Source organism: Drosophila teissieri, chromosome 3R, assembly GCF_016746235.2.
Source record: "Drosophila teissieri strain GT53w chromosome 3R, Prin_Dtei_1.1, whole genome shotgun sequence".
In the NCBI taxonomy this organism is placed as follows: domain Eukaryota; kingdom Metazoa; phylum Arthropoda; class Insecta; order Diptera; family Drosophilidae; genus Drosophila; species Drosophila teissieri.
In genome coordinates, this window is record NC_053032.1 from 13,591,845 (window position 1) to 13,619,049 (window position 27,205).

The following is a 27,205-nucleotide window of genomic DNA, read 5'->3' on the forward strand; positions in this document are numbered from 1 at the left end:
ATTAAAATACGGACGGGATTAAAATAAGCAAACGGATCGACTTTAATGTGTGGCGGTACATATTCTCCATAACTCCCCATCTGCACGCTTTCCATGCCCAATCACCATTAAATTGCCATCAATATTGGAAGCTGCCCAGCGTTTTTGGATAAAATTCAGCTAAAGTCAGGCGGCGAACTTTTCTTCGTTTTCGTCGGCAAAACTTTGACGGCCGAACAAGTTAATGAAATTGGCAGCATTTGGCAGAAGACGTTGGTGTCTCCACTCGGTGCCAAAATGACAATTGAACTAATTGCTTTACTACCTAGTACGTGCCTGAGAGGAGGTCCTTGCAGGACATCCAGCCGCCTGCAGCGTCTCCATTAGCAGGAATGTCTCCCATATCTATTGTCATAATGATAAAAGTTTCGTCTTATATGTGCGATGGGTGAAAAGTTACTGATTTTTAGCGATTTTAGCGAAAGCAGGCCAAATAATTAAGGCCGTTCGGACAGATATTTATCTTAATTTGGGCCAGTCAACCAAAGAGTTAAGAGTCAAGTTTAGGCCCTGAAGGAGCTGCTCCAGCTGCGCACTAAATACGAGCAGAAAAGCACTTCCACGGTGGCCCTTTTTTTGCTGTTGGTCCTTGCGAAACATAAATAAATAAATAAACCGCTTTTCGGCAAACAAGCGCACAGCACACAATAAACGGGGAGCTGCCAAGGGACCAACGCGGCCGAAATCCAAGTGCCAAGTGCCGGGGCTCCAAAGCAAAATGCGAAAGCAAAACACCAACTTGGACAAAATGTCGGCTGGTTGGGCGGCTGGGTGGTTGGGTGGTTGGGAGGTCGGTTGGTAAAATAAAATAAGGCGCAAAGACAAAGCGAAAGCAAAAATATAAATAACAGAAGGAAAAAAATGAAAAAGGTTGTGCCGCGCTGGCCTGGCCAAAAAGGGAAAGTAGCAGTGCCACTTGACGCCCCACGCAAAACGAGTCGAAATGAAATTGCGGCAGTGTGGGAACGAGCAGCATGCCAATAATAAATCAGATCCGGCTTTCCCCCACAGAACGACGGGGGAGGGGCCACTGGTGGGCGTTGGGCGGTGGACGGAAATGCGGCCTGCCCCAGCCGCCGACATCATTAACGCACGTCCTCAGCTCGCAGGACGTTGGAAAAGGTCCTGGCCCGTTGCTGATGCAAAATTTAAATGCCAGCAAAGCGATGCCACCGTGCTTGCGTTTCACCTTTTCCGAAGGCCCTTGGCGACTCGCAAAACTCGGGCAGCAAATCAATTTCGCAGTTAACATGGCATATGAATGATGGCAACTGGAGCTGATTTTGTGTGCACAGAGAAAAATATAGTGTTGTCCTAAACATGCATTTTTATAGTGACCTAACTTTTACTTTATAACGTGACACAATTCTAATGTGACTATCTCCGAAAGGTCATTTTTAATGGCTTATAACTTGTTACCTCTTTAATAATAAACTACGAAATGTACTACGACCTCTAAACATTCTTGCACAATTAAAGTTATTCACTTGTTTATGTGCCAATGAAATAGAGATACAAAACAAAAAGTACCAAGTTAAAGGCAGTTTCGGAATTACACACTTACTTGGAATTAAAAGGTATAATATGGTCGATTTAATATTATTAGGTATACGATGGTCTAAAGGGTTTCAAAACGTCTTATAAAGTGTCATAAAGGGCAAATACCGAATAAGTAGTCCGCTTTATGACAGCGTCGACACCTTTAAAGGACCTTTGAATCCTCTGGAGATTACTGGTACATCCCTGATTATCTGTCCATAAAAGAATAAATACACCAAAGTAGAGAAGAGCTCAAATAAAAAATCCTTAGTGTAAGCCAATGGCCAATGGGATGTCCTGACCGATGCCCGAGGCGCTAAGTGGCGACATATTTCATGCAGCACGCGTCCTTTGAAGGTCGCTGTCAGAGCCTCGAATGCAAAGCAGAAAGGGTTTCCCAGGATGTTCGACTAACTCGGACATTTATATGGTCCTTCAAATAAAAAATGTCTTTATTGCTGAGATGGAAAGCAAAAGGCCCGGCTTGTAAATAATGCTGGCAAACAATAGGAAAAGGATCATAGCGGGAAGCGGTCCGAAAATAAAAAGTGAATATATATAAAACAATAAATAAAGGCAGGCTTCATAAATATGCCAATAGCCGGCCATTAAAGCCGCCTGGCCGCTTTTACGAGCCCACAGTACGCGGCTTTTAAGGCGCTTTCGCCGCCGCTCATTCCCACGTGAACATTTTCATTTGCGCCCGGCTTCCATTTATGTATTTATGTGCATACTTAATGAATTTAATGTTTTATTAATGCGAGCACGTCGTTATTGTTGTTGTTATTCGCCTCGCATGTGTCGGGCTCTTAAGTGACAAATAATTAACAGCACTTGTGCCGAAGGATCTGTAGGCGGCGAAGGAGTCGCAGGAGGCGAAGAGGAGCGAAGAGGAGTTCAAGAAGGCTGTCTATCGAATGCGAGCGAGTGCTCCATAATCTGTTTAATGTAATTTGCAATTTATATTAACCTATTGAAATTTCATTGGCCAAGGAGTGGGGAGCAAATCCCTGCCCGTGCGGCAACTTCCGTTTCCGCTGCTTGCGCGGAAGTAATTTGAAGGCGCGTCCCTGCCATATTTTCCTCCTCTTTTTCCTGATCATTTTTAATATGTTTAATGGAAAACTCGGTTTTCCCTGGCTGGCTGGCCCTGTTTCGGCATCTTGCGGATGCTGCTGCGGATGCAGATGCGGAAGATTCCCGGATGAGTGAGTGCCTTCATGGCATCGATTCCTCTGGAGAGCATCAAGTGCATTATGAGCGTGATTTATTCATAACGGTGCGCGGCGAATGCAAATTTTCGACATGTAACTGCAATTTGCATACATTCTTGCCAAAGCAGAGCTGACAGGGCCAAGTCAGCTCAGTCAGCCAAGTCAACTAAGCGTACTAAGAGTACGGCGTGCCCGTAAAATTTTGTATGTGAAATGTATGACTCACATGTGGCAGAAGACATCCCCATCCCCATCCCCACCCTCACCCTATACTTCAGCATCGACTCCGCGCACAGGCTGTCGCATAAACGAGTTTATGTTGCAAGTTAGTACGCGCAATTTGCAATTTGATGTTCGCTTCCGACCCCCTAAAATACCACCCCATCGCACTTGGCCCACTTGGCCCACCCACCTTGCCAAACTCACAATTTGAGTATACTCGCTATACTTGCAGCATCTCGGGAATATGTGTGTGGCTGCAAAGTAACTCGGCAATCCAAATTATGGTAATTTAGCAAGCTCGACTGCGTGTCTTTGAGCGCGCACTTAATCTACTTTATGGATGGAGTGCGGATGGAGTGCCTGCAGCCTGCAGCCTGCGATTTTCAATTCGATTCAACTATGTTTTGGGGGCCAATAGTTTTAACTCGAAAGCTGGCGCATCGCACACTAAAGTGCGTACATTTGCCGGAAAAAGCGCCAAACGTAGCAAAAGCGGCAAACCAACTTCCATTTGCAGGAACACAATCAAACTGTCATTGGGTCGTTGAGAGCAACTCTATTGAAACTACCGAATTGCATTTGGCCAGCACTCGGCACACATCACGTATACGCCGCATGGGACTGGTCCGAAACACAGTAGCACGGCAACACACATGTGTCCCGGCAAAAACATGCACATTATAGGCAAAACAAAGGCCAAAAGGCAAAAACGAGCTCCACACAAAGCCAAAAATTGCATATCCTGTCAGATAGCAGTGAGCAGAGAGCAGATAGCAGAGGGCAGAGGGCGGAGGGCAGAGTGAGGTAGCATCAAAAAACGAGATCCTGATTGACGTGACACCCTCTCGAAAGCAAAAGCCAACAAATGGAAAAGGGAAAATTGTTAAATAAATATTCATGTGCCAGAGCGGTGGCTGTGACCAATTTGGCATAATGCTTTCTTTCTTTCCTTACGAATTTCCCCACCAACTCGTTTTTCATCAAACCTGGCTATTGAATTAAACACCCGCTGACAGAGAGCCACCGTAATGTGAGCCGGGCAAAAAACGGAGCGCACAATGAATTAGCCAAGTTAATGCGGGGCTTTAAAGTCCGAGGAAAAGGCTAAAAGAGCCCAGAAATGGCCAAGCTTATAAGTCCGACCCTTCTTTCCTTTGTGTTTGAATGGCTGAATGAGGATGTGGAATGAAGTAAGGTTGCCTGATAAGCGAAAGGGTCGCAATTAGTAGGTGTCCTGCTCTCCGGGTGGCCTGTTAATATCGAACTTCTGCGCTTTGATATTGGAGCACGTACGGGCCCGGATAATCTGGGAATGCCATTCAGTTCCATGGGACGTCAACAATTGGCCCCGTTCGGATTGGTTTGCTCCCAAAAGTTATCCCCTTCCGCCCAACATTCGATACGCATGAAAATCAAACTACAATTAGGCACAGAATCCAAAGGCGGAAATCTGAATCGGAGCCAAAGAGCAAATGAAAATAAGGAAAGCGCACTGGAAAAAAACAGGATGGTATTAAAGCTGGGAAAAAAGGAAAAAAAAGTATTGTGAAGAACTATGTACATATGTTTCAAAAATGTAACATATAAATGTTTCTTTAATAATGATTTGCATTTCAACTAATTGAATTAAGAACACAAGTTTACAGGTTTTAAACATAATATTAAAAAAATGTATTATCAATGAATTACCATAAAATCGGTAGCCACTTTAGGCTTATACTATCACTTGAAATCGTATATTTTTCTCAGTGCAACTCAGTAAGAAGCCATTCGATTTCAGGCGGACAAACGCACATCCAGTGCCCCATTTGTTTTTATGCCTATGCTGCGGAATGGCTGCCCCACCAGTCGCCGGACCAATTTACCAGATTCCGCCACTGCTCGCCTGCCGTGACGCATCGAATTATCTGCGATCCGGGCTTAACTAAGCAGCAGGATAAATGTCCTGCAGCGTCCGTCCTTCCGTCCGCCCGTCCGTCCATCTGTAGTTCCGTCCGGACGGGCAACTCCATCAAGCTGTTGGCGGCAGGCGGCGGCGGCGATTTGTTTAATGCTTAATGCACAACAACAGGACGAGCGCCCCAAAAGGGCGGTCTCTTATAAAATATCGCCTCCGGGTCAAGCCAGACAAGTTTGTGGGCTTGTCTTGCCGGCTCCTTTGTGTGATTTATTTAGTTAAGCTGTCCCAAATCCGAGCAATGCACAAATCCCCGGCACACAAATTATGGCACAGACAGGCCGACAGGCCGACTGGCCGACCGGTCCAAGTTCCAGCCAACTATTTCAGTTTCTTTTCAAAGGCAGGCCGAGGACTGCTCCACCGACCGCCATCTTCTCCGGAGAACCTGTCAGTGTAGAGGGAGTGGGAGTGGGAGTGTATCGAATGAGACGCACGAGCGAGCAGGCCGGACCCGACTCGACCTAGGTGACAGACGCTTGACACATGGGGAGTGCTCACCCGGACTCAACCCGGACCTTTGGCAAAGTGTTAAATCGGTCGGCACTCGGCCGGAAGGTGGAGGATGCCGCCGTGTCCATGGCAACTCCCGGGCCCATCAATATCCCAGCCACGGCGGCAGGATATTGGACTGCAGATGGAACTGGAGCTGGCACTCATTGCTAATGAGTTAATTAGATGATTTAGGTGCCGCATTTTCGGCGCCACAAGCGCACATTAATTATAAACCCATCCAGCAGTGGGTTATGAAACCCACATATTTACACACTTACGCATCTAATCGAGACGAACACTCCTCAAGCTCTGGGGATGAGCCGAGTCCTTGGCATTGCCTGCTGATTGGTGGCTTTCATGTCTTGTGTTATTTCAGCCTGTGTGCACGGGGAGAATAATTGGTACATCTTTCGAATTTTCTGCTGTATATATATATTTGGGTAGTAATCTAAATGTCTACAAGTTACATCAAATGTCTTTAATATGTAGGTACGTATGTTTTTAGTATTTTCCTAAAACTTATAGCACCATTGCAGGTCATTGATTCTTTTAAGTGCCGACAAGTTTGTTACAGTGTACCTGCCTGTGGGCTCATTAAAATCCACATTCAAACGTTTCGTAAACGCGTTTTAACGAACCGTTTGCGCGAGTTCATTAATCGTACCGATTTTCAACCGCATCCTGTCCGCATAGGCGACATCTTGGGAGGCAGCCAGAAATCTAAGTGGTTTCTTGCTGTCGCATAAATCGACCGGAAACGAGGCGACGTATAGGGGGATAAAGGGGATAGAGTGGCGGGGAGGGATGCGGAAGGAGGACAGTGCCTGCCAAGTGGGCCGAGTTCGCATTGACCATGACCCTGAACTTTGACGAGCTGGGCCTCATAATGATGCCAGACAAACGTCTCGAAATGAGCTCGCACCGGGACTGCAACCTGCTCCTGCTCCTGCTCCTCTTCATCCTCCTGGCCCTTGTGCTCCTCCTCCCTTCCGCACACCCACTTCCGCCCCACTTGAGCTGGAGCTTTTGACATTGGCCATCAGTAGCCTTGTCATAAGCCCACTGTGCTGCAGTCTAGATAGATACAGATAAGAATCCTTTGCGCAGAGGGCGGCCAGTTGTCCCAGATAGCCCTCCGCCAAGGGGGCGTGGCCAGCTCCCATTGTCTCTGCATTGCGTCCATTTTTACTTAAGCCGCTTAAATTGCAGCAAAGCTAAGCAGCTTGCCATTTTCAACCAAAGGCATCCAGTCGCGCCTCGCTTTGATTACCGAAATTAAGCCAAATAGAAAAACAGAGGAGGTCCAAGCAATTGGCCGAAACTTTGGCTTTTCCGACCGTTTTTCTCTTTTTTGCTAAAGCCAAGGAAAGTTTTGTTTGGCGGGCTCTCTGCCAGTGGGTGTATTTTACACCATCAAAACCACCGGCGTCAACCGAATTTTTAACTTCATTTAGAACTCATTAAAAACTTTGGCATAATTGCATAAATTTGCAAAGTCAATGGGAAACTTGTCCAGCGCTCTTAAGTGGATGGGAATTTGGGGGGTTCTCTGTGTAGCGTCGATAGGGAGTGCTCCTGAATTACCAATTAGTATTGAATAAGTTTTTAAGCAGTGGAAAAATCCTTGGGAACTGACTGCCCAAAATATCTGTAAATATAAGTTTTACTATAGAATTTTCCTTAAATTAGTAACCATTCATAATAAGTAAGCACTGTACATGAAAGCTTTCGATAAGTCAAACAGGGTAACTAAAAGCTTTTACTTCTCTCAATCAACCAGCATGCAGTATGATGAACAATAAAATCAAAATAATTTATATATAATCCATGCAGCTTCATAAGTTAATACTAGAGAATTCATCCACCTTGTAAAGCGTCTAGTCTATAAGCAAATAAAAGCATTGCAAAATAAGTAAAAAATATAATTTTAATCAAACTACCCGCAATTGAAATAAGCATGTATGACTTTATTTAACATGATTTGGTGTGTAGTTTATTCATCGTTTAAATGTTCTATAGTTTATACATATACATGAACTAGTTTCTTTAAATACATATTATTTCAACACTTATTGTTTCGGCTTCTGTTCATGGTTGTTAAGTTGTCGTTGCTGAAATGATTGGGTCATTTAATAGAGGACTTCCCCATTCACTCTTGTGACCAGAGACAACAAACAAATATATATTAATTTATGCAACTTTATGTAATATTCATTAATTTAGAGACGAAAAACAAACAGTATTATTTTATAGATCTTTATACTTTTTGCAGATTTCCACATTTAAAACATTGTTTGCATTAAAGCATTGTTTTTGCACTTAATATTCCATTGTTTAGTTGAGTTGCTGTACAAATTGTTCACAAGGTTTCGGTGCAGGGACGGGGGCGGTACGGAAAACAGGGGGCGGGGATTGTTTAATACTTGTGCGAACTGGTGAAACGTCTAACGTAAGAAAATCAGGGGAGCAAACGAAGGTAACACAAATAGGCAATTGTTAATTTTTGTTGGAATGCTACGATTCTTTATGCGAAAATGATTAGAGAAATTATAAACAATTGAAAGAGCATACACACTTAAAACCTAACAAAAATAGTAAACTTTAACAAATGAAATTACAGTGTGTTGGCGGGAGTAACGACAATCATTAGGCAATTCAATTTATGTACATTGCAAGACGGGACTTCAATACTAAAACACACACTTTAGAGTAGGTTTGCTCGCTTGGACGATATTTAACTAGTTATTGTTTTGGCTACGCTGGGTCGCTCCGAGATACACAAATCCAGGCTCTCAACGTAGGTTAGATATTTTGTGGTTGTATTGTGGTTTATGTATATATAGACGCATACACAGCGGATATTGCAGGAGGTGGAGACGCGCCGCACGTTGCGCCGCCGCCAGCTTAAATTATGAATGAAACAAAATTTTGGACAAAAATCAAAAACAAAACAATAAACAGAATCTAATGGCGCGAGTCCCTAGGGTAGAATTCGGCCAGGATGGAGGCCGGGATACGCTTAAGCATCTCCTTGGGGAAGATACGCAGCAGCTGCCAGCCGATGTCCAGGGATTCGAAGACAGTGCGGTTCTCGTAGTTGCCCTGCAAGTACAAAGGAAAGTTTTAAACAAGCTCACCAAATATCTACCACGTTCAACTCACCTGCGAGATGAAGTTCTTCTCGAACTTGGTCAAGAACTCCAGATACAGCAGATCGTCGGGCGTCAGGGCCTCCTCACCCACCACAGCCTTCATGGCCTGCACGTCCTTGCCGATGGCGTAGCAAGCGTACAGCTGGTTGGACACATCAGAGTGGTCCTTGCGGGTCATGCCCTCACCGATGGCAGACTTCATCAGACGCGACAGCGAAGGCAGCACGTTGACTGGTGGGTAGATCTGTCTGTTGTGCAGCTGACGATCGACGTAGATCTGGCCCTCGGTAATGTAACCGGTCAAATCGGGAATGGGATGGGTAATATCATCGTTAGGCATGGTCAGAATGGGGATCTGAGTGATGGAGCCGTTGCGTCCCTCAACACGACCGGCACGCTCGTAGATGGTGGCCAAATCGGTGTACATGTAACCGGGGAAACCACGACGACCGGGCACCTCCTCACGGGCAGCAGACACCTCACGCAGAGCCTCGGCGTACGAGGACATGTCGGTAAGGATGACCAGCACGTGCTTCTCGCACTGGTAGGCCAAGAACTCGGCGGCAGTCAGAGCCAGACGGGGAGTGATGATACGCTCGATGGTCGGATCGTTGGCCAAGTTCAAGAACAGACACACGTTCTCCATGGAGCCGTTCTCCTCGAAGTCCTGCTTGAAGAATCGAGCAGTCTCCATGTTCACACCCATAGCGGCGAACACGATGGCGAAGTTGTCGGTGTGGTCATCCAGCACGGACTTGCCCGGCAGCTTGACGAGACCGGCCTGACGACAGATCTGGGCGGCGATTTCGTTGTGGGGCAGACCGGCGGCGGAGAAGATGGGGATCTTCTGGCCACGGGCAATCGAGTTCATCACATCGATGGCCGAGATACCGGTCTGGATCATCTCCTCGGGGTAGATACGCGACCAGGGGTTGATGGGCTGGCCCTGGATGTCCAGGAAATCCTCAGCCAGGATTGGGGGTCCCTTGTCGATGGGCTTGCCGGATCCGTTGAACACACGGCCCAACATATCCTCCGACACGGGCGTACGCAGAATGTCGCCGGTGAACTCGCAAAGCGTGTTCTTGGCATCGATGCCAGAGGTGCCCTCGAACACCTGGACCACGGCCTTGGAGCCGCTCACCTCGAGCACCTGGCCGGAGCGCACGGTACCGTCAGCCAGGCGCAGCTGCACGATCTCGGCGAACTTGGGGAACTTGACCTCATCCAGAATGACCAGGGGACCGTTCACACCAGACACGGTCTTGTAGGCTGTGAAATAAAATTAGTTGAATTATAAGTATTTGGTTTGAACTTAATACTATACATGCGCAACCCTTTTTATTAACCTAATAAATATCAGAACAGAAAGAGTTCGGAAAAGTTGTTACGGTATGCTTTCGGTCAGTTAATATCATATTTATGTTTTATTACTTTTATGAAATTGGAAAACTAACGATTTCAGCTCCTAAATAGTATTAATAGTATTAAATAATATAAATCCAATATTAAAATACTTTGGGCAATTCTTTTAAACCCGAAACTCCATACTTAATTTGTTGCTGTTTCATAACAATAATGGGCATTGGTCACAAATTAAATTACTGATTTTATCATAAAAAGGGAGATATTTATTGTGACACAATTAAAGGCTGTTTTTCCATAATTGCCATTGGAAAACTTGAAGGGCAACGAAATATTTGTTTCTGTTTTTATCTCTTCTTTTTAACAAAACCGAAAAAGGTTTAAATAATTTTACTTTGTGGCACATTGCTTTCATAGTCTTCCAATTAGATATAGCTCCAACAAAAACACGAGTCGCGCAATGCTCACATGAAAGTCGGAATCTGATAAGAAAGCAAACGTCAAAAGAAAAGTGTACGCTCGAGAGGGGGTGTTGACTGGGAGGGTAAATTATGTCAGCTGACTGTCCAACTAGTTTTCAGCCCTTGCCACGAGCTGCAGTGAGAATCTTATAGGAATTAGATAGGAAAAGGGGAATGAATGCAGACTAGATAAAAGAAAAATGCGTTAATTGGCAAGCCGATACTAACTGGCTTTTTATGCAACACTTCTCTATAAAACTTTGTAACTACAAAACTTTATTTATTTTCAATGGCCACTACTTTGACATATGAAAAGTGCCAAAATAAAATAACATTGAAATTTCATCCATCAATAAAAAGTAGTTAATTTGCCGACCGCCCGAGCTATCGCCCGTTCTGCCACCCACCCCGTTCGCAGTCAGGTGCCTTTGAGTGTGTGCGTTCTGCTTTGAATGGCAAACGCAAACAGCTGAGCAGCGAACGGTCATGTGACGGCGAAAATTTTCAATAAGCGTTAACCACGATTACGGGGTGCTCCCTATTACTATCTGATCAGCGTAGAACATTTTAAGCGCTATATGAAATATTACTCTAGAACATTTATCTATTACGTTGGGAATTCTGTGTTTTATTTTGTGGGTGTCGCAAGAATTTATTGATTTTTTTCTCTACTCTGCCTCACACCAGATTCGTGCAAACTGTCATGGCGGACTTTCTTGGCGTTTTCTTATTGGGTTTTTTCTGTCACTTGATTGGGTTGCGAATGCATTTCTTGATTTTTCACTTATTTGCAAATTCCGAGGGTTTACTCACTCAAGCGGGGCTGGGAGATGAAGTCCCGGGAGACGGCGAGGACATGTTCCCGCTGGGCTTGTTGGGCGTTCATTTTGGATAGACTTTTTCTGCGCCTCTACCTTGAAAGTGCACTGCAAATTTCGAGCTGCAATTAGATACGATTTTAGCTATTAGCCACTATTCGGACGTTGTCTTCTACTAGCACGTACAATTTTTCAGCTACGAAACAGTACTGAGCGACACACACGCAAAATTTTGGCCTGCGAAGTCGTTGCGAGTACGAGGAAAAATTGCCCTGGAACTGAAAGTATTGCTGAATGTGAATCTGCTGTGACGTCACGTGCCGTCACATGACCCGCCACGCGTTAGGAACTTTCTGATTCCAACGTTTATCAGCACTAGTTGCTGGTAGTGGCAATTAGTGGAGTTTACCACCACAGCAAGGCTGCCATATTGCCGTGTGTTATCGAATGAACCGGTGTAGTGTCGGTCGGTATGGCAACTCTGCACTCACAAGTTTGCTTACAAGGTTTACCCACACTGGAGTTAGCCATGTTTTCCACCCAAATAGTGCTGCCACATTGCCGCATGTTATCGATTCATTTGGAAGCACCGAGTTGACCATCCCTACTGTTAACTCACACAGCTCAGTTCTGTTAATTATTGGAAAGTTTTTTTAATGGAACAATTTTAATTAAATTACAAAAGTTGTTTACCCACTGCGGCAATTGGACACCCAGAACGAAAAACCGATTACTGCTCGGGAACAGCAATTGCAAAGACCCAGAATCCGGGACATCGGAGGCAGCGAGCCGCGACAAGGGAGTACACAAAGAGAGATAGCCAGTGCAAAACCCGTTTCTTCCAACCGATAAAAGGGGCGTCTATATCTCTGCCGATCCGGAGCCCCTGGCATTGCACCACTATGATGGTTGAGTCCGATGGAACCGCCGACGCCACCCGCCGCCTGAACGTGAAGAAGCAAACGCTGGACGATGCGTACGCCGTACCCGCCAACTTCCTGGAGATAGACGTGGTCAATCCGCTGACCACCATGGCGGCGGGCAAGAAGCGCTACACGGACTACGAGGTCCGGATGCGGGTGAGTGATCGGAGTTCATGGGGCAGCGCACCTACATATGCACCTTCCAAAATTCAGCAAAGAACCATTGATAATCGCTGGAATTCGCTCACACACTTGTGTGCATGTGTTCGTGCGACTTTGTCTCACTGTGCATGTGTGTGTGTGCGTATGTGTGTGAGTGCGGGTGATACGCCTATAAAGCGAGCCGGCCGATAAACATTAGTCACAAGTGCAGAGCACTGATTCGGGGCTTGAGTCACGGAAATGCGGCATGCGGGTGCCTTAATTCGGCACCGTCCTTTCATTGAATCGCTCTTTGAGATTGACCATTACATCTGATTAACAATCGTTGCTTTCCAGACCAATCTGCCCGTCTTCAAGGTTAAGGAGTCCAGTGTGAGGCGACGCTACAGCGACTTTGAGTGGCTGCGAAACGAACTGGAGCGGGACAGCAAGGTGCGGACAAGTGTGATCCAGCCGGAAGTCCTCCGTTTTCACTTTATTAGGGTACTTAGGGAATTTCAGTTAGAAACTTTATCCAGCTCATTATATTTACTTAAATATCGAATTATGTCAAAAAATCTTAGTTATATAAATTATATAATAATTTACAATGTTAGCAGCTAATATAGGTAGAAACACCATTTTACGAAATACTTTGGCATCTTAAAAAAGACACTAGGAAAGTTATAATGCATAAAGAGAAACTCAAACGTTAGCTTTATAAGTGAAAACGGAATCTTCAATTGGAGCATAATGAGTATTTACTAATTTACAAATTCCCGCAGATTGTGGTGCCACCGCTCCCAGGAAAGGCTTGGAAGCGGCAGATGCCCTTCCGCGGCGACGAGGGCATCTTCGACGAAAGCTTCATCGAGGAGCGACGCAAGGGACTGGAGGCCTTTATCAACAAGATAGCCGGACATCCGCTGGCGCAGAACGAGCGCTGCCTGCATATGTTCCTGCAGGAGAACGTCATAGATAAGAACTACGTGCCCGGCAAGATTCGCAACACATAAGCAGCATAATCCGGCGCAAACGAAACCCCATAACCATAGCAATGCAATGAAGCAAAAACTCGAACGAACAAACCCGCTACGAAATCTTTAGGGAAACCATGTGAATGTGTGTGCTTGGCCAGATTGGAGGAGTATGGAGCAGAGGAGCGATGATGTAGGTTGGAGTAGTAGGGATCTGTTATGCGACGCGATAAAAGGCGGGAAGTGCTGCTGCTCAGTTAATGTTGAGCCCCTCTCACCCCCCGGGGATAGTTAAAAACCAGCATTGGGAATTTTTAATGCTAAATTCAAGTTTATATGGTATACATAACAATATACATACATATATATTATATACAATACAGATATTTACGAATAGTGTACATAAGACATGCCTACCACGCCCTCGCTAAATGAGTCTCGAAAGTAGGAGCTGCCCCTCCCATTTTCCCGATCCTCAGTTTCTTCGTTTTGAACCATTGCAGCGGTAATGAAGCAGCAAATAAAATAAGGGAGCCATCCTGACCCCAAAATCCATCCCTTGTATGTGTATGCAAATTATTGAATATTTTGAAACAGTTTAGTGAATAATATTGTACTTCGAATCAAATTAAAATAATTGAAAAATATATGAATTGCCGATATTATTTGACTGTACTGGAAGATGATGCAAAACTGAAGTTGCTCAAATTATGTTTAAAAATGGTTAGCTCTGATGAGAGATGTCATCCGAATCTGTTAGAGAACGAGTTTTGTGCAGAATAGTCCACCTTTTTACCTCTTCAACTGGTCGGCGGTGAATCCATCGAGTTCACATCCGCTGAGCCAGGCGAAGATTCATAACAATATGCTGCTACAGGACATTTTGTTGAAATGCACCGGATCTCCTGAAGGATAATCACTTACAGATGGGCGAGGAGGTGGATCAAAGAGTTGAAAACAATAAAAAATACGGTTTCTTTATACTTTATTTTCTTATTATGATTATCTAAAAAATAAAAGTCTCAGTTGGAATAAAGGTATAATAGGTTATTGTTTTGGTTTTGATTATAGAAATTTAAGTTTCGCGCGCTGCAATATCAGATTAGTGATGTGCTGCCACCTATCGAAAGAAAAATACCGACTTAACCATTTTAAAATTTCCGTTTTATATTTAGCATATTTTAATTAATAAAATTTTGTATTAAGAATGTAATTTTTATAATTAACCAGTGAATAAGTTTATTATTTAAAACATCAACTCATTTATTAATTAGGTTAACCTTTTTTGCTTCGTTAAAGTGGCAGCGCTGCGCTTGTTGGTTCTGGCAACGCTGTGTCATCTGTGGATTGATTCGGTTTTTTTGTTTTTATTTATTTTTGGCATGGACTCGGCGGAATCTCCCACCAAAACGCAGGCCGGCGAGGACGAGAACTACAGTCTGCTGTGCCAGGCGCACGAGCAGTTCAACAAGTGAGTGGGCATCCGCGTGTCACCTGGAATTGCACCCATAACCGCCACTCCTTTCCGGCTGCTCCTCGTTTTAGCTCGGAGTTCGATCGCTGCCTGGAACTGCTCCAGGAGTTGGAGACGCGCGGCGAGAGCAGTGGTCCCGTCCTGCGGCACAACCGGGCGGTGGTCAGCTACTACAAAACCGGGTGCACCCAACACTCCGTCCTGCTGAAAGAGCTGGAGGCCCTAACCGCCGATGCAGATGCTCCCGGAGAGGCGTCCAGCGGCCTGAGCCTTAAGCAGGGAGCTGCCGCCGCCACTGTGGCCCGTTACAACCGCGCAGTCATCTACTATCACCGCCATATGTTCGGCACGGCGCTGGAGCGACTAGCACCTCTGGTGGCTCGTCTGGAAGCTTTGGAGAAGGCAATGGCAGCGCTGGTGGCCACACTACAGCTTCAGCTGCTGCTGGCCACCAATCAATTAAACCGAGCCGAGGCCTTTCTGGATTACTTGCAGTACAAGCTTAACCTGGTGGCCACAGCGCCAAGCAGCAATTCAGCGGAAGAGGCGTCTGTTGTGGGCTCAGCACCGGCCACGGCGACCACGAACAGTTCCGTGGTGGCCGCACCAGGAGGAGCAGCTGTGGAGGGAGCGGTACCCGGTCTGGGCGGTAGCTTGCAGCTCTTGCAGCTCATAACGCTCGTGCTCAACCGAAAACCGGTGGTTATTCAGGAAGACGGCACGCCGGAGTACGCTGCTCTGAAGGCACAGCAGTACTACATCATGAAGGATTTTCAGATGGCCGCCAAGCAGCTAATGCGAATCAATAACGAGTGTACGCAAGCGGGGTAAGTCCGTTTCGTTTATACTATAAAATAAAATGTAATATTTTATTGTTCAACTTGTTAGCACTGTAACGCCGCAGCTAAGCACGTGCATTGCCAACAACATGGGAGTGATACACTTAAGAGTGCGCCACTATGCCATCGCCGCCAAGTTCTTCCAAAATGCGCTCAATTTTGACCAGCAGCTGGCGCGAAACTTGCGCCAGAGCACGTTGCAAACCATGAGTTCGGCACGGTCCTGCGAGATCCTTTACAACCTCGGCGTGGCCATGTTGCACCTGCGGCGCCCCAAGGAGGCGTTTCAGTGCTTTCTAGTTCCCGTAAAGCAATTCCACAGCAATCCACGTCTTTGGCTGCGCATGGCTGAGGCCTGCATCATGGAACACGAGGCGGTAAGTCCAATAATCCCACACAAGTTCTTATAAAATAGGGTGAGCATATGCTTATGCTTTTCGTATTAAATTCCGTATCTTTAGTCATTAAAGTATTTTATTTTATTTTATTTTATTTTAAAGAAACTAGTGGAGGAGGAACGCCAATCGCAGTCAGAAACCACACCTTCAACAAAGCCATACGCGTAAGTGTTATTTCGTTAACTTTGGCCATTGCTGGTAGTAACCTTCTCCTACTTTAGTCCTCAATCGGCGGGAGTGCCAGAACCCACGCTGGAATTCGCTGCCTTGTGTCTACGTAGCGCACTGACCCTTACGCAGCACTACAAGACGAGGTTCCACATGGCAGCGGTCTCGTCGGAAGATGTGGAAGCTCCCGAACCCAAGGACCCAACTCAGGAGAGTTGGCGACATCCCCAAGACAATAACTTCTGCAATCCCTCGAAGCCAGTCAGCCTGGAGTCTTTGGAAAACATGTTGGCCGCCATATTTGCTGCTCACAGCTTCGTCTCGCTGCGCCTTGGCGATCATGTGACCGCGCTCGAGATGTCGGAAAAGTTGCTGGCCTGTGAACGTCTTTCCGATGCACACAAGTATTATACAGTTCTTATTGAATCTTGTCATGTTTGGTTTAACTTTTTTCATAATTTCTCCAGATTGCTGGGTCATATGTACGCTGGCGAGGCGTTGATGCTTATGGACAAGGCTGGCGAGGCACGCGACCATTTGGACCCTACTTTTGTGGGCACACTGAACGCTTTCGATTTTGAGACGCGTGACTGGCAACTTAAGTCGGTGGACGCCGCTCAGAACGTTGTGCGGTATAATCTGGCTGTTGCCATGGCCCTACAGAACGACCTGCCTCAAGCTAAAGCACTCCTGGCCAATTTAACCCATTCGTTGGTGGCCAGCAAGGCGTTGGCTTTGCGACGCTTTATAGACCTCAAGATGGGCCCCGTTCCTGGCGGGACGCCAAGTTAGACAAATAATTGTGTATATAACTAGACGGAATTAAAGTGCGAGAATGAAATGACGAGGAAGCAAACATATTTTTTTGGCCATCAGCTTTTCAGCATTTAACAGGGATACAAGGTGCATAAAACACAGTTAACTAATCTATATATTTTTGTTGTATTCAAATAGTCAGTGTTGACAAAAACAAATTATTTCACAAAATTTTACGTTAAACTGTTATTCTCCAGTCATTCTGTCTTCTTCATAGGAATTCAACAAAAAAGATTAGTGTCTACGTTAAACCGTTGCACACTTAAATTTTAAGTATCTATCTTAGGAATTTTAAAAGTTGGGTCAGATATATTTTGACTTACGCAAGTTACTCTTACTCGAAATGGCGTATAAACCGATTGTCATTTTGAGTGTCTGTATTCAAATAGTCAATGGAATAACGTCTGTAAGTGCTTTCTAGTCAAACATAGCTATAGCTATAGGCAAGTACTACGCTCTCTTTTCCAAGGCCGACATTATAGCCTCGCACAACTACCCGGTGGAAATACACACAGTGGTCACACGAGATGGATATTTACTCACCGCGTTCCGCATACCGGACTCCATATTTTGCAAGCAATCTGGAGCTAAGCCGGCGGTTCTCTTCCAGCACGGGATGACCGCCTCGTCGGATGTTTTCCTCGTGAACGGACCTCGGGATGGATTGGTATTCATGTTGGCCGATGCCTGCTTCGATGTGTGGCTGAGTAACACGCGGGGCAACCGGTACTCACGACGCCACGTGACTCTGGATCCCTCCCAAGGGGCTTTCTGGCGCTTCAGCTGGCACGAGATTGGAACAGAGGACGTAGCCGCATCCATGGACTACATTCTGGCCACTACAAATCAGGGTGCGTTGCACTACGTGGGCCACTCGCAGGGTTGCACCACGCTGGTGGTGCTCCTCAGCATGCGGCCGGAGTATAATCAGTCGGTTAAGACCGCAATCCTCTTGGGTCCGCCCGTCTTTATGGGCCACACACGCACGCTGGGACAAATTGTTCTCAGGAATTTAATAATGTCGATGCCCGACTGCGAATTTATGTTCCACAACCGCATTTTAAATAAAATAATGAACGGAATTTGCGAGCCTTACGTTATGAGGGTGTACTGTTCAACCTTTTTTATGATCGTCAACGGAAAATTTTCAGATCACTTGAACACAGTGAGTACCAAAGTCGAATAGAGAAAACTATATATAATATGTATTATGAACATTAACATTTCCAGAGTGCTATTCCACTGATTGTCGCCACGCTTCCGGCGGGAGTTTCTTCTCGCCAGCCCAAGCACTTCATCCAGCTCTCGGACAGCGGCAGGTTCAGTCTGTTCGATTTCGGGATGCTGAGGAACTTGATATACTACAGGAGCCTAACACCTCCCGATTACCCGCTACATAACGTCCGCCCCCTGACGCCTGTCCACATATTTTACAGCGACGATGACCTATCCGCAGCAAAGGAGGACGTTGAGAACTTCGCGGCTAGCTTGCCGGAGGCGGTAATGCACCGGATCTCCACACCGTCCTGGCACCACATGGACTTTGTGCACTCCATGACCGTCGCTGAAGTGATCAACAACCCGGTCATTGAAATTTTCAGGAGGTTTGAGCAGCCTAGCAGACTTCTATCCATATGAAGGAAGTTTGCATATGGAAAGATGTATGTTTATTCAGGCTAATCCTTTAAAGAAATTAATTTTATGCTGTACAATAAATTTCACTTTATAAAAGAATGTTCCCTGAAGCTGTAATCACTTATAACTTCCTTCCGGTTTTAGAGATATGAAGCTCTTATCAACCACACTTATATTTCTTATTTATGTTATCAAATATATACATACATATATTTAGCATGATATGTGCAAAAATTGTTACTCATTATTTTATGTAATTTGTTTAGAGCGCAACAGAATTTCCTTATGGACATGCTATGGCTGTGCTATTGGCAAACTAATGTAGAGATCGATTTTTCGGATTAGTTCCACTATCCATCACATCTATTCACAAACAGACCCGTCAAAGCACAGCAATATGTTGTTGATGAAGCTGGTGTTTTTTATCGACTGGCTGTTGATCGTCTGTGGTAAACCGAAGGCGAAGCTTGGCTTCCAAAACTTTACGGGTCGCGGCGGAGATTACCGTGTCAAGATGATGACTGGGGTTAGTAGGTGGAATTGTAAAGTGTGGGCACACTTTCGAGGTCCGTTCTTTCAGGTTAAGATGATAGACTCGCACGGCTACCCGGTGGAGACGCACACGGTTCGCACTGGAGATGGATATATTCTGGATATGTTCCGGATTCCCTCATCACACAACTGCAAGGAGGACGGTGTCAAGCCGCCTGTCCTCCTCCAGCACGGCCTGATCAGCGTGGCAGACTGCTTCCTGGTGACGGGTCCGAAGAGCGGACTGCCGTTCATGCTAGCCGACCGCTGCTACGACGTGTGGCTGGGCAACAGCCGGGGAGTCCGCTACTCCAATCGCCACACCAAGCTGAAGGCCTCCCAGAATGCCTTCTGGCACTTTAGCTGGCACGAAATGGGAATGGAGGATCTGCCCGCCATGATCGACTACATACTGTCCGCCACACAGCAGGAGGCGTTGCATTTCGTGGGTCATTCTCAGGGATGCACCACCCTCATGGTCCTGCTCAGCATGAAGCCGGAGTACAACCGGCGGATAAAGACCGCCAACCTAATGGCTCCCGCCGTATTCATGGAGCACGCAACGAACAAACTAATGAAAATGTTTGGAAGTATCATTTTGGACATGAAGGACGAGAGTTTTTTTGGCCCATTAGGTATTATTAGATTCTTGCTTAGGGTTTTTTGCCCAAAATCCCAGTTTAAGGATTTTTGCGCCGGCTTATTCATGTTAGGCAGTGAAGAACCATCTACGCTTATGAACCTGGTGAGCCAAAATGTATTCCAACCTGCAAGCAATTCATGCTGATTACAAATTGACTAATATTTTCAGACCGCCATACCTTTGATATTAGCAACGCATCCTGCTTCGATTTCCACTCGACAGCCAAAGCACTTTCTGCAGCTCCGGAAATCTGGCAAATTCCGCCCGTATGACTTCGGAGTAAAACGCAACAAAAACCTATACAATCAGCCCGAGCCTCCAGACTATCCGTTGGAAAATGTCAGTCCGCTGTCGCCCGTTCAAATATACCGCAGCAATGGAGACTCCTTGGTATCGCGCAAGGACATCCACACATTGATTAGCAAGTTGGACAAGGCTGTGTTGCATAATGTCAGACTTAAAAAATGGAGCCACACGGACTTTATATTCTCCAACCTAATCGAAAAGGTTATCAATGAACCAATTATCAAAGTTATTGACCTCTTTGAGAATAAAACAAGTCGGGAATAGATATTTGACATAGACATATGTAGATAGTCTTTACTTAAATAGTCCTACAAATAATTACTATACCTTTTTCCTTGCATCTGCGCATAAAATGGCTCTGAAATGCGCGATATGGGATATGTTTTTACTTAATCCAAACTATCTAGATTTTACAGTTCCTGTTATGTCGGCGTTTCTATGGCCGGATAGACGGCCGGACATACTCTAAAGGGTCGCTTCCTTCTACATGTTAAATAGTTTTCAACGACTATATTATACCCTTTAAATTCACGGGTAACGGGTCAGTTGCTACATTTGTGCTAATGCGAAATTAGGTTCCGAATAAGGTGTTAAATAAGGTGTTGATGTACAAATCGGATTAGTTCGGCCTGTTCTTACAATCTTCCATGAAGAATGCAGTCATTTCTCTACCAGATGCTGGCGATATTGCTTGTACTTTCTTTTGTCTGGCTATCGAATAGCGTAGTCCTATCTGAGGTAGGTGCAATGATAGAACATAACGTAGGGATATTACTATGGAGATGCTTTATAGGTGGACTGGAAGAATGACTCGCGTCACCGCACTAAAGTAATAACCGGGGTGAGTACCTTGAAGTGGAGATGGCCAAGATGGACGCGTTAGTAATTCCTTTCCCTATAGGTGGACATCATAGCCAGCCACAACTATCCGGTGGAAACGCACACTGCGGTCACTGGGGATGGGTATATACTGTCGATTTTCCGAATCCCATCCTCAAAACTGTGTGGTCATGGCGGGCCAAAGCCAGTTGTTCTATTGACCCATGGCATGACTGGCTCCGCGGACACATGGCTCCTAACTGGACCCCGGAATGGACTGCCCTATGTGCTGGCCGATGCTTGCTACGATGTGTGGCTGATCAACTGCCGCGGAACCCGGTACTCCAGGATGCATCGCACACTCAAGGCCTGGCTGTTCAAGTTTTGGCGTTTTAGCTGGCATGAAATCGGAATGGAGGACTTGCCCGCCACTATCGACCACATCCTGGGCGCCACGAAACAGGAATCTTTGCACTATGTGGGTCACTCTCAGGGATGCACAGCCTTGCTGGTCATGCTCAGCATGATACCGAAGTACAATGAACGGATCAAGACTGCCAGCCTATTGGCCCCGCCCGTCTTCTTGAAACATTCTCTTTCAATGGGTCATAAAATAATGAAGTACCTCCTGAAAATGCTGCCCGACTCCGAGTTGATGCCCCATCATAAGATGCTGAATTCCGCGGTATCAGCCATGTGCAATGTTCATGGCGTGAGGACCGCTTGCACCGCACTCTATCTCCTGAGCAATGGACGAGTATCCCATCACATGGACAGGGTGAGTGAAAATGAGAGAGCAGGCTAATGTATACTAACTACCTTTTCCAGAGCGTCATTCCGTTGTTAATTGCCACTCACCCGGCTGGGATCTCTACCAGGCAGCCGAGACACTTCTTCCAGCTCAAGGACTCCGGCAGATTCCGACCATACGACTTTGGCCTCGCGTTGAACTACCTTATCTACAGGCAATCCACGCCCCCGGATTATCCCCTGGACAGGGTTCGTCCGCTCTCCACCGTCCATATATTCTTCAGCGATGACGATGGAACCATTTCTCCGAGGGACATTAAACACCTTGCCAAAATGTTGCCCCACGCGGTCACCCATCATATCACGGATAACACCTGGGACCACATGGACTTCGTTATAGCTAAAACCGTAAATAGGATGATTAATTATCCAATTATCAACATTATCAAGAGTTTTGAGGAATATAGTAACCAAGAAAGAAGTAAAAAGAAGGGGCAAATCTTGTTGAATGCAATTTTAGATAAATTTTAATAATTTTGTTGTGCTTTCAACCAAAATAAAAAGAACGGATTAAACAATAAATAGTGCACAACAGTCCACAAAAGAGTTGACTTTTTAGCCATTAAAAGACTTGGATTTTTATTTGGTCTAAACTATAAATTATTTATTTATTAATCAGTACATATATCCAGGGTTGATCTAGCCTGATCAACGCGGACTCCGTTTCGTAATTCTACAATTTGTTTTTGGCACTAGTGATAGTTCTGGCTGTGATCCTTCTCCGCCGACATCCTGGCTTTCATCCCACGTTTCTCTCAGCGTCGCCGCTGCTCGTAGCGGTTCATGGAGATAACAATGTTGTCGAAGATATACTCCCTGACCCCCAGTCCGCAAATGAAGTCAAAGTGGTTCCATCGCTTCCAGGGAACCTTGTACACGGCTTCCACGTTGGGCAGCCGGGTGAGCAATCGCCAGATGTCCGCCGGCGCCACTATGTAGTCGTTCTCCGAGAAGAAAACCGTAACTGGCGTGGACACGTTCTCCAGCGCGTACTCCGGCGGCTCCAGTTGCTGGTAGTGCAGCCAGTTCCGCTCGGGACCGTAGTCGTACTGCCGGAATCTGGTAGACACGTAGCCCTGGAAGTAGTGCATCAGCTGCTTCACCGATCCGCCCGCCGGAAAGTTGGCCATCAGGTCGGGCAGCAACGTCTTGTTGAGAAATCGGGTGTCGTAGCCAACGGCTGGCCACAGGCGACTGATGCAGACCAGCGGCTTTTCGTTCTCCAGACACGTCATCGATAGGAACTTCTTGAAGAACTTGTTCGTGGAGAACATCTCGACGCCCTCGAGCATCTTAGAGACATAGTTCCGGGTGCCGAGGACTGGGCCAATGACCTTGGCCAGCCCGCTCTTCGTATTGCTCACATAGGCCACTGGGGCCAGCAGGGTGGCACTCTTGAAGACGGCATTATACTGCGGCAGCATCGAATTCAGGACCAGGAAGACGGTGCCCCCCTGCGAGATGCCCACGAAGTGCATCGCCTTCTGCCCGGTTGTCCGCAGCACGTAGTCCACCTGGGCTGGCAGGTCGAAGACGCCCATCTCGTGCCAGCTGAAGTCCCAGAACTCCCGCTCCGTGGTGTTTCGCCACATGTTCTTCCGGCAGTAGATGTTGCCTCTGTTGTTACCCAGCCACACATCGTATCCTGCTCGCCAGAGGAGGTAGGCTAAGGAGTCCTCCCTGCCGTTCAGCAGCCACCTGAAGAGGAGAAAGCGGGATTGGAATATGCAGCTATTAATGAGGGAAGATATAGCAATAATTGTTTCTAAATCCCTTGGATTCCTTGACAACACATGAGCATTGGGCTCTTCCAGTGATTCTAATCTTTCATAACCGGAAGTATCTGTGTAGTATCTAGCGGAAGTATACTATACTACGCACACATCCGACGAGGCATAGAGTCCGGAGAGCAGGAAGACGACAGGGCGCCGCAGCAGACTGCCCAGCTCGGGATCCACCTGCGGGATGCGGTGCAGGGTGAGCACGTATCCGTCCTTCGTCGTCACCGAGTGGCGCTCCACGTTGTAGCCGTCGTTCTGTATGCGCCGCACCTGCAACGGATCAAAGACAACCAACAGGTGAGCAACAGGTAGCCAAACTGGAGGCAGGAAGCGAGGGCAAGGCACCCGGGCCAAAAACCGAAATGCAAACACAAATTGTTGGCACATTCGGCGCTTGACATTTGGAGGCCATGCGACGCGTGCGTTGTGACACCTAGTTAATTAGGAATTCCGGAGGCGAGCCGACCTGGGACTTCCCCATTCCCATTTCCATCCCCTCTCCATCACCATTCGCATTTGCACTTGACGATCTTGGCCAGGAACACCTACCGCATCCGTGATGATGATTTCGCGCGACTGACGCAGAGTGGCCCTGGACACCTGCTGCAGTCCGAGCAGCGCCAGACACAGCAGCACCACTCGCTCCCGTCGCATGGTGGTGGTGGTCACCAGGATTATGGTTACATGAACGACGCACGCTGGGATTAAGTAACTGGGTAACCGATCAGAAGTCCAACCGGTTCGCAGTCGATCGCACCGAAACGAAAATGAAAATGAAAACGAAAGCTGCCCAAGGATCGGCGGCTTTAAGACTTCGGTCTTAAGACAGCACTTTCTTTCTTTCTTTCTGTCTTGCTTTCTTGGCCAGCAGAGAGCTTTCAAAAACGCCGAAATTCAAACTGAAAACGAAACCAAAACCAAAACCGAAACCGAAACTGAAAACTGAAACTGAAAACCGTCTCAATGGATATGAATGGGAATTGCAATCGAAGTGCCGTTTCCTCCGTTCGTCTCCGGCGGCTCCGCCAGCTAGTGTTCGATCCGAATGTGCTTTATCGACTGCGCATGCGTCCGCCGCTCGCAGGGCTTGCCACTCATTTGAGCGGCTTGGCGGCGGAGCAGAGCTCCAACCGGTGAGCCACCTGCATGGAATGGCACAGTCGCTCGGCTCGGGCTGCCTGAGCGCCCAGAGCAGCGGCGCATCCAAGAGCCAGAGTCGGCAGAGGCCGCCGGCATACTCGTACACTGCGCGTAATATCACCTGCCATCGCCATCGCCGCCGCCGCCGCCGCCGCCCCCACCTCAACTATTTCCCCAACCCTTCCCCAAGCCAGTCCCCCCAAAAATCCAATCAGTTGGCGCGCTGCCACGGCAATTTGAGCAATTATAACAGCTTAGCGAAAGAGAGAACGCTATCCAAAACTGTCAACGTCAAGTACAGTGGGCGAATGGCGCAGAAACAACCTCAAGATGAGATTAATATTTTTAAAGCCCCCAACAACAGAAGAAAGTGAAATTGACCTTGTCTTGTAGAAAACAAACCAAAGACTGCTTGGCAACGTAGAGCCAAACTTTGGTGAATCACGTATCCTAGAGCTTATGATGCAATATAGTAAGTAATGAGTAATAAAAGATTCCCTTGAGAAATCACCGAATAAAGTACCACCTTTGCAGAATGGTACAAAGAAATTATACATATGTGTGTTTAAAGTCAATACTCTTAAATCTTCAAAACATCTTCATTTGCTAAACATTTTCAATAACTCTTGAGTTATTAAGTCCCATCTGTATTCCAGGAAAATGATTCATATCACCTATGGACAACTTTGGCTTCTCACAGCTTTGTTATCTGATCAGCCTCACAGAATGCTAAAGGACCAGCATTACTTGGCCATTCAAGCCACATCAAGAAGATGGCTGATAGGATGATAAACAATGATAAATACTCCCAATAAGCCCAACAATGTGAGCAGCTCACGTGCCGTTGAAAGTTATGCACATCACATACAATGCATTCATAAGCGACAATTGGTTTTGAGCAGTGTATAATTTTTTGGGAGCTACTTACTTACCTTCTTTTTTAACCATTTTTTTTGGCTCTGACTGTGGCTGCGACGTGGTTTTTCGTCGCATTGTTGTCGTCGGTCGCTGTTTTGTTTTTTTCGCTGAATTGCAATAACCTGTTGCCTAATGAAAACGGCGGCTGCTTATTTAGGATGTGGCCTGGTCTGGCCCAAGTACTCGCACTTACTTGCCAAAAAGCATACATATGCATGTATGTAGTGGGTACATGGGTATACCTAACATAGCTAACATGCGGCATAGGTTTGGATGCCCATAGTCTTCTGGTGTTTATGTTTGCCCACTTAAAAGACAATCGACGAATAGTCCGCCGATCCTCCACTGCTCTCACCATTCATTCAGCGGATCGCTGGAGAGCTTTCTGTTTGTTTATATCGCCTTTTAATAGCTCGTCAACAACTGCGCAAGGGGTTGGTACTGAACTGAACTGAACTCAACTCAACTCAACACAACTGCTGTGCACACGGCTTCTACTCCGTTTCATCAATGGACCTCTGCCGCTCCACTGCCCCACTGGCGGCATTGACCCACCGGCCGCGGCTCACGTACTGGACAACCCACCAACCCACCAACTCACCAAGCGGCCGAGCGATTACCCAGTGATGCGGGGTACGCAGTCAAGTGTACCGTGTTACCCACGGTGGTACTTGGCATGAGTACCTTATCTTAAGCAAGGAATGATGGATGGATATTGGCTTATACTCATGACATGATAGTACGATCGTAGAACATTTACCTATTACGATAAATAAAATTCAGACTTCATGTATTCTGCGTAAATAAATATTAATGTAACAATGGTACATGAAACATGATAATTGTGCGAAAGCAGTTTCCTAAGTACCTACTATTTTACTGAGGTTATTCACGGGGTACATTACTTTTGACTTATGTACCATTCACACCATATAATTACATGTATGCAAACTAGTAAAGCAAGGAATATACATGTGATTCCTTATTTTTAAAACTATTTCAGTAATCTTGTTCTTGGGTACATCACCGTCGACACAAGTACCCTGAGTACTACCTTGACCAAAAATGGTACCCAACCCATCGCTACCATCATGTTGGGAAAACCGAAGGCGGGTCGCTCAGACATATGATTATGGCTCACAGCTCAAATGCCCATTTGTTTGGCGTTAAAACAGTTTACGCTAATTCCTATTGTGACACATACCGACAGTGTTTTGTCGCATGGATAAAGTAAAGTGTTTGGCTAACTGGTTTCGACAATTAAACTTGGGGCACTTCAGGCACTTCAGGCACATCAGGCACTTGAGGCGGGCAATCAAACGGCACTGGGTCCATGGAGCCAGGGGCAACTTGAAGGTATCTCCACCTCGTGTGACTTTCTTTCTTAGTTGGTGCCATCTCACATCCGGCTAATGGATTCTATGTAATTGAGGCCTAAGCACTCCATAATGCATATGCCATGTCGCACTTCATTGCCAAATTTGTTTGTTTATTTGGGCCTGAATGTTTGCCCGCACAAGTGATAGTCGCGTGATGCAATCAAAGGGTATAAGTTGTTATGTAAACAGGTATGGATAACCATCGGTAATTATGCGATGAGTTCATATTTCACTTAATCAACGCA

General features: G+C 46.3%; 7 protein-coding genes across 7 annotated transcripts; 5 read left to right on the forward strand and 2 right to left on the reverse strand.

Moving 5' to 3' along the window:
* Positions 1-7,412: 7,412 nt before the first annotated feature.
* LOC122620141 (V-type proton ATPase subunit B) lies at positions 7,413-11,608 on the reverse strand. Its single transcript, XM_043797462.1, has 4 exons — positions 11,449-11,608; positions 11,258-11,384; positions 8,629-9,890; positions 7,413-8,568 (listed from the first exon to the last, which is right to left on the reverse strand). The coding sequence occupies exons 2-4, from the start codon at positions 11,328-11,330 to the stop codon at positions 8,431-8,433; spliced, it is 1,473 nt and encodes a 490-aa protein (XP_043653397.1). The 5' UTR covers positions 11,331-11,384; positions 11,449-11,608; the 3' UTR covers positions 7,413-8,430.
* A 245-nt stretch (positions 11,609-11,853) lies between these two features.
* Positions 11,854-13,956, forward strand: LOC122620497 (sorting nexin-12). Its single transcript, XM_043797983.1, has 3 exons — positions 11,854-12,341; positions 12,684-12,779; positions 13,112-13,956. Exons 1-3 carry the CDS (start codon positions 12,165-12,167, stop codon positions 13,340-13,342), a joined length of 504 nt encoding a protein of 167 aa, XP_043653918.1. The 5' UTR covers positions 11,854-12,164; the 3' UTR covers positions 13,343-13,956.
* A 658-nt stretch (positions 13,957-14,614) lies between these two features.
* LOC122620512 (CCR4-NOT transcription complex subunit 10) lies at positions 14,615-17,026 on the forward strand. The gene is made up of 6 exons (XM_043798006.1): positions 14,615-14,774; positions 14,849-15,604; positions 15,666-15,993; positions 16,117-16,178; positions 16,236-16,586; positions 16,650-17,026. The coding sequence occupies exons 1-6, from the start codon at positions 14,686-14,688 to the stop codon at positions 16,972-16,974; spliced, it is 1,911 nt and encodes a 636-aa protein (XP_043653941.1). The 5' UTR covers positions 14,615-14,685; the 3' UTR covers positions 16,975-17,026.
* Positions 17,027-17,155: 129 nt separating this feature from the next.
* Positions 17,156-18,772, forward strand: LOC122620515 (lipase 3-like). The gene is made up of 3 exons (XM_043798010.1): positions 17,156-17,404; positions 17,468-18,163; positions 18,229-18,772. The coding sequence occupies exons 1-3, from the start codon at positions 17,342-17,344 to the stop codon at positions 18,634-18,636; spliced, it is 1,167 nt and encodes a 388-aa protein (XP_043653945.1). The 5' UTR covers positions 17,156-17,341; the 3' UTR covers positions 18,637-18,772.
* Positions 18,773-18,905: 133 nt separating this feature from the next.
* Positions 18,906-20,395, forward strand: LOC122620514 (lipase 3). Its single transcript, XM_043798009.1, has 3 exons — positions 18,906-19,159; positions 19,214-19,909; positions 19,976-20,395. Exons 1-3 carry the CDS (start codon positions 19,031-19,033, stop codon positions 20,375-20,377), a joined length of 1,227 nt encoding a protein of 408 aa, XP_043653944.1. The 5' UTR covers positions 18,906-19,030; the 3' UTR covers positions 20,378-20,395.
* Positions 20,396-20,746: 351 nt separating this feature from the next.
* On the forward strand, positions 20,747-22,286 carry LOC122620513 (lipase 3). Its single transcript, XM_043798007.1, has 4 exons — positions 20,747-20,851; positions 20,907-20,954; positions 21,015-21,710; positions 21,761-22,286. The coding sequence occupies exons 1-4, from the start codon at positions 20,768-20,770 to the stop codon at positions 22,211-22,213; spliced, it is 1,281 nt and encodes a 426-aa protein (XP_043653942.1). The 5' UTR covers positions 20,747-20,767; the 3' UTR covers positions 22,214-22,286.
* A 198-nt stretch (positions 22,287-22,484) lies between these two features.
* On the reverse strand, positions 22,485-24,177 carry LOC122621858 (lipase 3). The gene is made up of 3 exons (XM_043799851.1): positions 24,073-24,177; positions 23,624-23,793; positions 22,485-23,440 (listed from the first exon to the last, which is right to left on the reverse strand). Exons 1-3 carry the CDS (start codon positions 24,175-24,177, stop codon positions 22,498-22,500), a joined length of 1,218 nt encoding a protein of 405 aa, XP_043655786.1. The 3' UTR covers positions 22,485-22,497.
* Between the last annotated feature and the right edge of the window lie 3,028 nt (positions 24,178-27,205).

What these genes read in the sequence shown, in the direction of transcription:
- LOC122620141 (XM_043797462.1), bottom strand. Translation starts at nt 11,330, where the DNA reads ATGAACGCCCAACAAGCCCAGCGGGAACATGTCCTCGCCGTCTCCCGG. An exon ending in CATCTCCCAGCCCCGCTTGA is followed by an intron (nt 9,891 to 11,257) that starts GTGAGTAAACCC and finishes TTTATTTCACAG; the next exon opens with CCTACAAGACCGTGTCTGGT. An exon ending in AGAAGAACTTCATCTCGCAG is followed by an intron (nt 8,569 to 8,628) that starts GTGAGTTGAACG and finishes TTGTACTTGCAG; the next exon opens with GGCAACTACGAGAACCGCAC.
- LOC122620497 (XM_043797983.1), top strand. Translation starts at nt 12,165, where the DNA reads ATGATGGTTGAGTCCGATGGAACCGCCGACGCCACCCGCCGCCTGAAC. An exon ending in ACTACGAGGTCCGGATGCGG is followed by an intron (nt 12,342 to 12,683) that starts GTGAGTGATCGG and finishes GTTGCTTTCCAG; the next exon opens with ACCAATCTGCCCGTCTTCAA. An exon ending in AACTGGAGCGGGACAGCAAG is followed by an intron (nt 12,780 to 13,111) that starts GTGCGGACAAGT and finishes AAATTCCCGCAG; the next exon opens with ATTGTGGTGCCACCGCTCCC.
- LOC122620512 (XM_043798006.1), top strand. Translation starts at nt 14,686, where the DNA reads ATGGACTCGGCGGAATCTCCCACCAAAACGCAGGCCGGCGAGGACGAG. An exon ending in AACGAGTGTACGCAAGCGGG is followed by an intron (nt 15,605 to 15,665) that starts GTAAGTCCGTTT and finishes TCAACTTGTTAG; the next exon opens with CACTGTAACGCCGCAGCTAA. An exon ending in GCATCATGGAACACGAGGCG is followed by an intron (nt 15,994 to 16,116) that starts GTAAGTCCAATA and finishes TTTATTTTAAAG; the next exon opens with AAACTAGTGGAGGAGGAACG.
- LOC122620515 (XM_043798010.1), top strand. Translation starts at nt 17,342, where the DNA reads ATGGCGTATAAACCGATTGTCATTTTGAGTGTCTGTATTCAAATAGTC. An exon ending in TAGTCAATGGAATAACGTCT is followed by an intron (nt 17,405 to 17,467) that starts GTAAGTGCTTTC and finishes CTCTTTTCCAAG; the next exon opens with GCCGACATTATAGCCTCGCA. An exon ending in TTTCAGATCACTTGAACACA is followed by an intron (nt 18,164 to 18,228) that starts GTGAGTACCAAA and finishes TAACATTTCCAG; the next exon opens with AGTGCTATTCCACTGATTGT.
- LOC122620514 (XM_043798009.1), top strand. Translation starts at nt 19,031, where the DNA reads ATGTTGTTGATGAAGCTGGTGTTTTTTATCGACTGGCTGTTGATCGTC. An exon ending in GTGTCAAGATGATGACTGGG is followed by an intron (nt 19,160 to 19,213) that starts GTTAGTAGGTGG and finishes CCGTTCTTTCAG; the next exon opens with GTTAAGATGATAGACTCGCA. An exon ending in CATCTACGCTTATGAACCTG is followed by an intron (nt 19,910 to 19,975) that starts GTGAGCCAAAAT and finishes TAATATTTTCAG; the next exon opens with ACCGCCATACCTTTGATATT.
- LOC122620513 (XM_043798007.1), top strand. Translation starts at nt 20,768, where the DNA reads ATGCAGTCATTTCTCTACCAGATGCTGGCGATATTGCTTGTACTTTCT. An exon ending in GCACTAAAGTAATAACCGGG is followed by an intron (nt 20,955 to 21,014) that starts GTGAGTACCTTG and finishes CTTTCCCTATAG; the next exon opens with GTGGACATCATAGCCAGCCA. An exon ending in TATCCCATCACATGGACAGG is followed by an intron (nt 21,711 to 21,760) that starts GTGAGTGAAAAT and finishes TACCTTTTCCAG; the next exon opens with AGCGTCATTCCGTTGTTAAT.
- LOC122621858 (XM_043799851.1), bottom strand. Translation starts at nt 24,177, where the DNA reads ATGCGACGGGAGCGAGTGGTGCTGCTGTGTCTGGCGCTGCTCGGACTG. An exon ending in AAATCATCATCACGGATGCG is followed by an intron (nt 23,794 to 24,072) that starts GTAGGTGTTCCT and finishes GATCCGTTGCAG; the next exon opens with GTGCGGCGCATACAGAACGA. An exon ending in CTCTATGCCTCGTCGGATGT is followed by an intron (nt 23,441 to 23,623) that starts GTGCGTAGTATA and finishes TCTCCTCTTCAG; the next exon opens with GTGGCTGCTGAACGGCAGGG.